The sequence below is a fragment of the Melanotaenia boesemani genome, chromosome 14 (assembly GCF_017639745.1).
Source record: "Melanotaenia boesemani isolate fMelBoe1 chromosome 14, fMelBoe1.pri, whole genome shotgun sequence".
In the NCBI taxonomy this organism is placed as follows: Eukaryota; Metazoa; Chordata; class Actinopteri; order Atheriniformes; family Melanotaeniidae; genus Melanotaenia; species Melanotaenia boesemani.
Genome location: NC_055695.1, coordinates 27,613,323 through 27,620,859, shown reverse-complemented (window position 1 = coordinate 27,620,859; position 7,537 = coordinate 27,613,323). Strand labels below are relative to the sequence as shown.

The 7,537-nt window shown below is 38.5% G+C and overlaps 1 protein-coding gene across 1 annotated transcript; it reads right to left on the bottom strand.

The window, feature by feature from the left end:
- Positions 1 to 3,836: 3,836 nt before the first annotated feature.
- sgcb (sarcoglycan, beta (dystrophin-associated glycoprotein)) lies at positions 3,837 to 7,235 on the bottom strand. The gene is made up of 6 exons (XM_042007264.1): positions 7,186 to 7,235; positions 6,294 to 6,503; positions 6,031 to 6,216; positions 5,739 to 5,930; positions 5,117 to 5,248; positions 3,837 to 5,018 (listed from the first exon to the last, which is right to left on the bottom strand). The coding sequence occupies exons 1-6, from the start codon at positions 7,198 to 7,200 to the stop codon at positions 4,821 to 4,823; spliced, it is 933 nt and encodes a 310-aa protein (XP_041863198.1). The 5' UTR covers positions 7,201 to 7,235; the 3' UTR covers positions 3,837 to 4,820.
- Positions 7,236 to 7,537: the final 302 nt, after the last annotated feature.

The window sequence follows — 7,537 nt, the reverse complement described above, 5'->3', positions numbered from 1 at the left end:
AAAGCAGGTTTTCGGGGTAATGAGGTCATTTCTGAAGTCCCCATTTAAGTTCTAATACACATTTAGCTTTTTCTTTGTTAGTGATATTTTCTTTGTTTTGAGTACTCTAGGCTCATGTCAGTTTAATATGTTAATAAACATGTACAACAGAAAGGTGTATATTCTGGGTAAACACCATATAACAGACATGTAATATAAATAATTAAATCATATTGGTTTATACAGGTAATAAAATGGTACGCACTGCTGTATTTTTTTTTGCTAGAAATGACTGTGTAAGTGTATAAGGGGTTGGGATATTTATTTATGTTAATGGCTAACGTGTTTGAGTTTGTTATTCCAAGGTGGAAGTCATGCATTCGGCGGCATTGGTCTGTTTGTTTGTTAGCAACATAACTCAAAACTTTATGGATGAATTTTAATGACATTCTCTGGAAATCTCAGACATGAAATAAGGTGATTAGAATTTGGGGATGAACGGATCATTGCCTGGATCTAGGAATTTTTAAATGTTTCTTTACTATGGGCAAATAAGGATAATTTTGCCATTGGAACTTAAAAGTAAAAAATAATGCCCTCAATCATTGGCAGAAAGAAATTACGATGGCTTGGCGGAGGTCTCCGCTCTCTGAGTGCTGGTAGGTCTACATATTTAATACATTACACATGTTGCTCAAAGCTTTGGAAAAGGACACAAGTACAACGTCAAATCCACTATAATTTAATTTTTACTCAGATTCCACACCTTTAAATCATTACTACTATTATTACTACTACTTCTACTAAAATTATTCTGCTTGGTCATCCAGCACAACCTATATCTTCTAAATGAAGTTAAGGTCTGAATTCTGTTAGAAAGTGTTGCTACCTGAACCACTCTTTCAAAACTTGAGCTTGATGAATCTTGGTATTGTCATACTGGAATATGCATGTGCCTTGGCCCAGTGGTTATCTGAAAATACTGAATGGTCCTTCAGCACCTTAAGTTAATCAGCTGACCTCATTTTAAGGGCAGACGACATTGTTGAAACTAGAGCTGATCAGCTGAAACAATATCAGGCTATAACACTGCCCCCAGAGGCCGTGTTGAGTGCTCTTCTTCCTGTGACACTCCCATAACTTTGGAAGAGTAAACCTAAACCCATCAAACCACAGTATTTTCACATCTTTTGTCTGTGTACTCCTCAGGCAAGTGAACCCCTTTTCTGGATTAGCTTCACTGATAAGTGAAAGGCCACACAGCTTTTTAATCCCCACACCTTGATTCTCTTTACATGGTGAGTGTAGAAATGCTTTCATTCTCACTGTTAGACAATTCTGTGAGACACTGATTTTCTTCAGATAGATTTCACCAAATTTTTAAGGGATTTCCAATGATCATCATTCCAGATCATTTTCCAACCACATTTCTTCCTTGAATTTTTATTTATGCTATATTTTATCAGGTAAAGTCCCATTGAGATTACAAAATCTCTTTTTTCAAGGTAGCCCTGGCCCTGGTCTTGGAGTTCATGATTCATAACTATCCTTTCAAGCTTTAATAACACTTTAGACAGTTCTTACAAAAATTTTAGGGGTTTCAGTAATCAATTTTAATCTAACCTCACTGCATCAGTCAAGGTTAAATATGTAACTGGCTTCTAAAACATTATATTTACTACAGTCCTTTTCAGTAGGAGGCTTTTACCTATTTTCTTAAACAAAACCAGGTGGTGATTTTCTGCACAAGACATGCCTTAATGCTGTACCTGTACATGCAAGCACAGCATTAAAACTGCACTTTGGGAGACTTTTACACTTTGGCCATCCTAACGAAGGCTAAAATCTGTCCATCTCGCATCCTGTCTCTTCTCTGAGATCTCTCCAGCCAGTAAAAGTCAGTCAGTTGACTCTTGTCTTATTTCTTGCTCTGCCACTTCTTCCCCTTACGGTCACCAATAATGTCCTCTTGTGTGTATTTGCTATCCAGTTGCTAACTTGTGATGCGGGACTATAGAAAAAAAACGCAGCTGTCGCATGATATCCTGTGGTAGCAAAGAGCCTCAGGATGCTGCTGGGCAATGACGGCTCCAGTAATGTGCATAACAAATGTCAGTTTTAAGTTGGAAACGTGTGTCTTATGACTTTAATGTCCTTGTTATATTGCATCACCATGCTTCAATAATCATGTGACTCTAGTTTGTAATGGTATCATACTGGTGAGGTTTATTCTGCCTAATGCGTACCTTTTGTAAAATCCCTACTTTAAAGCAATACTACATAACTTTCCAACATAAAAACTCTGTGTTTCTGACTTTCTTTTTTAGAAAGACTAACAATAATTATGCACATTCCTGTGGCCATAATTGCTCTGCAGGATCCTGAGGCTGAGAAAACACACTTCAGAATTTTTTTTTTTATTTTTTCCATCTTGGAGCATCATATGCACCATGGCTATTACAATAAGGAAACATAAGAAGAAATAATCAAGCAAGAGAGGAAAAGCAAAAGAGAAAGTGACAGAACAAGAAATTAGATGAGTCGACATAAGACTGACTTTTATGGTTGGAGAGATCTCAGGGAAGAGATAGAATGCAAGATGGCTGCCAAATTAACCATCATTGGGGGGTGCCAAATTGTGGAGATCTGACAAAATTCAGTAGTGACACTTTAAATGCCCTTCTAGAATACTGATGTACCTTTACCAAATTAAATGTTTAAATACTTCCACTACTGACTGAACAAGCAGACGACACTCTTAGTGAAGAAAAAGAAAAAAACTGGCTGATATGGAAATGTTTGGAATCTGTTAACTCACATCATGCACCAGCAGACAGTGAGAAAGTATAACTTTGTTTTCACATTTTTGAAAAGCGCTGACTAAAAGCAGTGGTCACTCATGCCCTGTGACAATGTCTGATTTATGGGTATATGACAACAGTAAATTATACCGACTCACCCTCTGGGAGCTGTTCTAGCTGATTCCTCTCAACAGACAGCAGCTGCAGGGTGGGGGCCCAAGTCAGGCATCCCTCTCTGCTCCAAGTTCCCAGGCGATGTCTGAGATATCGACCCACAACATTTCTCTCGATGCATAGAGAAAAGTGTGTAATGCTGTTGTTTCCCAGCCATATACTCCTGAGATTGTGATGTGGCCGGTGAATTATTATAGAGCTGAGGAGGTTATGAGACAAGTCTAGCTCAGAGACAGAGTCTTGAATGAGTTGTGGCACTGAGGACAAGCCAGATGAGGAGCAGTTGAGCAGTGAAGCTCTTTGACAGGTGCAGGCAGGTAAAGATAAGGAGCAATGGAGACCCGAGGATGCCAGGAGCAGCACAGTGGCCAAAAATGACACCTGGGGTAGTGCCATCACAAACTGCCCTGTAAAACACAAACAATCCAGAGTAAACATTAATAACAAGATCATTGTTTACTTCTACATCTTCATTTGACAGTAAATTGAGATTAAAATGACTTTGTTGTTAAACATCACTCACCTGTTTGTGGTCTTCAACAAACTGGTAGGAAAACTTGTGACTCTTCTACCTAGAGCGCACACTCCAGCATGATCTGATCAAAGTCTGAAGTGGATTTCGCTGCGTATAGCTTAACAAAGACTTGCCCACAGATGTCAGTATGTGATTCCTTCAATCATTTACATGTCTAGTTAACATCTTACTGATTGTATCCTTCTTGATATATGACTGATAAGTGATCTTTAAAGTTTATGGTGGAGAGACCATGCCCCGACTGCCTATTTTATTAGATGATAACGCTGCATAATGAGGCGAAGTCTTGTTTTTATGATTTTAAATAACTGTGTAAATGTGTGAGGCATTTATTACCCAAAGATAAGTTTTCACATGGTAACAAGTTTCTTTATTGAAACAAACATACCAGTGACATGTTGGACGAATTTTTAAGTGAGAATGATAGAAATGCACTTCCATGGAGGTGATCAAAAACACAGCTCTGTCAGAAAGGCATCAAGTCTGAGCTCCAAGAAACACAACAAACACTCTCAACATCAATATTGTCATATAACAGACAAGAAAATCCAAAGCAAAAGTCAAATATTGTTTACCTTATTGCACAAAATTCAAACCATTTCAACTCTCTACACTTAAAGAGATTTATGTGTAGCATTACTTGCACACTTACTGATTTACAGTACTGTATTTTATCACTGTAAAAGCTGCTTTTGCAACAAAATTTGAATAAATATATCATGATATATATCATCCCTTTAAATCCGTTGGCAATACATTTTATTCAGTCCAAGATGTGAAGAAACAGAACTGCTTTGCTTTAGCATAATGGTGGACCTAAAATGTATTTTATGTATAAGTTATCTCATATTCAGACATCAGTATTATTATGTTGCCTCTCACGTGTCAGTTACATTGACAGAAAATATACAGCTGCCAGAAACAGTCAACATCAAATAACATTTTATACAAGCCCTCTGTAAGGATTGTGTATTAGTGATAGTCAACCATAAGGCAAAAAAAACAAACAAAACTTTAGTTTCTAGTGTCTACATACAGGCAACATAAAACATTTTATCATTCTTAAGCATAACGGTCGTGTGCAATGGTGAGGCGGTGTGAATTTTAGATAATGGTTGGCAATTCTGCAGAGGAATAGAAGTACTTACAATTGATATCTTTGGCCAAGTGGCGATAATCTGTAACACAGTCTGTTTGGCACTCAGACAGTCCACCTGAATTTGATGTTTGCAAGCTGTTAAAGATATCCATAACTTTGCAACTACACACTATCCAAAATACACATATTTGCAAGTGGTTTGTCAGGTTTCAGTGCCTACAGCACCTCAGTCCTAGTGGGCTTTTTTACATGGGTTGTCTGACGTCTGGCAGCCCATGTTGGGGAATTTCACCAGCACACGGAACAGAGTCCCATCTTCACACATGCAGAGCTTGTACCTCTCCAGACCGTCATTTAAATACAAGTCTCCTGCAGATGGGATGCGCGTAGCATTGAACATGACAGATCCGTTAAGAACGATGCTGTTCTCCTGCAAGGAGGAAAAATTCACATCATCCACTTTCCAGCTCTGGTCTTGATTGGCTTTACATAGATGGAATGCTACATATTACTAGACTTCATACTTACAGCCCTGAGCTCAATGTCGCCGCCCATTTTGAACTCCACAGTCCGGCCCATGATGTTCACCCCCTCATTACCACGAATGATGGCCTTGCTGTCTCCCTTAATGTTCAGGTCAGATGATGCACTACTTGTGATCTAGAAGATCAGAGATTAAATATTTGATTTGAAAGTATGGCAAAGAGCTCACACAAAGGCTCGAGCTGTAACAATAACACTGACAAAAAAAAGTTAGTAATGATACAGAATGCCCCTTTATCATGATATGAAAGCCAGTCTCCTTCAGTAGCATTCCTAATCTTTAGCTAAGAGATCCCTCTGTAGAAATGAAAGTTTTTCAGCAAATTAAGAATATTCTGATATCTTTTTTTTAAAAAACAAACAAACAACAAAACATTTCGGTCTGCATCATAAACACTCGCTTAAGTTTAAACCTGACTTTTCACTCAAATCTAAACTTTCTCTTTTTTTAAATAGATGAGGCTCAAGGTAACAATGTACTTATTAATGAAATAGATTCCTTTTACTATTCTGGATCATCATGTGACAACAGCACCTTGTGAAACAGGCATTATTAATGAATCACCTTTTTGTTATAGCTATCAGAGTCAGATATTATAATACACACCCTTTCTGTGGAAGCCTTTTTAACACTCAGGACTTTGACTCCTTTGGGCAGATGGAACTCGTGGTTTTCAAAGTCTGTACTGAAGTAAGTGTTCTGTGTCCGAGGGTCTGTGAAGGATATGCCAACGTCACTGACGACTGAGGTCTTGTCTTTTTCTACACTCAGCTTGGTGGAGCCTTGCTGGAATACTACCTGTAACAACACACATGGCATAAAAGACAGAAGCTCCAAAAGAGTGTCCTTTCTTTAAAAAAAACACTAAACTCCATGAGGTAAAGTTTATATTCCTCACCGGGTTGTTGTTTCCAACTATGACTAGGTCCTGATCTTTACGGCCTCCTACTGTGCTCTTGTGCAGTGGGTGAACGATGCCCATGTCTGCTTTCTGCTTGAAGCGCAACAGGCCACTCTCGTGGAACTCCATACTGTCGCAGCCATTTGGGCCGATGCGGATCACTGTCCATATCACCAGTGTGATCTGAGTGAAAGTGGAGTTGAGTCACATTTTTTTAAACAGTGTATGTAGTTAAAAATAATCAGGTGTCAGCCACTTACAATGAGGTTAATTAAGGCAAGGAGGAAGAGGAGAACGATGATGCAAACAGCCATGTTTCCCTTGCGTCCTCTTAACCCTGTCTTATGAAGACGCTCCTCTTCAATGGGCACGTAGCCAGCTTTGAAGTTACTGTTGTGTTCCTTGTTAATGTTGCGTCTTTCTATGGCCTTCTCTCGCATGGACTTCTTAACAGGCCCATTGGAGCTTTCCTACAAAACAAAAACAAAACAAACTCTGAGGAACAACACTAAAACCGAGGGAATTAAACAGAAATAAACCCCACAATGAATCAGTATTTGATCCTACGTATAAATTAGAGATGATCTTTTCTGATACACTCAATTTAAAAGCTTTATTGCACACAGACTTGCTACTAATATCCACTGTAATCTCAGATCTGATCAAAATTAAATACAGAGGTAGGGTTTTCATGCTTCCTTGCTTTCGCTACCCATCTCCAGTTAGTGTTCACTGGCGCAACTAACTTTCAATGCTCTCTGCGTCGGAATGCACGCGACAGCCTGTCTGTGGCCACAACTAAAAATAAACTGCACCCATTTCAGCAGCAACTTGAAATACACTCCCATTCACATTTATATATGGTTCATTTATTATTTTTCATAGCATAATTCCTTCGTTGTCAAAGAGCAAGTCTGTAAAATTAATGACATTTTCTTTCCATACAACACCAAAGGCGAACGACGCGGAGGCCACTATTTAATAAGCTACACTGATATTATCATTCGAGAACAAAACACAGTACGTGTAAAATAATCATTTTAATCCAATCTTTATATTATTTAAAATGATATACATTTGTTATCTTAATATGAAATAGGGAAATGGCACTGTAAATTGCACGAATAAAAGCAAATAGAGTAGATAACGGACCTGCTCGGACGCCATGTTGACCCTCCCTCCTCAGCTGGCGGAGAGACGGGGACTGTACCACTCTGTTAGCTGGGGTGGAAACAAACCATAAACAAAAACTGGTTGTGTGGTATTATAGACAGAATGATCCATAGCTCTGAAATAAAAAGGTACATTTAGAAAAAAGATGGCTAAACGAATGTGTTTTATCAATAGTTGGACGGTAGATGGCGCCGCGGTTATTGAAAGAAAATTATGGTCCATTCCAAGTTCGGCCCTCGATGACAGAAAGGTCCAAATATAGAAGAACGCCTCCATTCATTTTCCATAGGTGTTGTGGTTTAGATTTACAAAGAAAAGTAAACAAACAAAC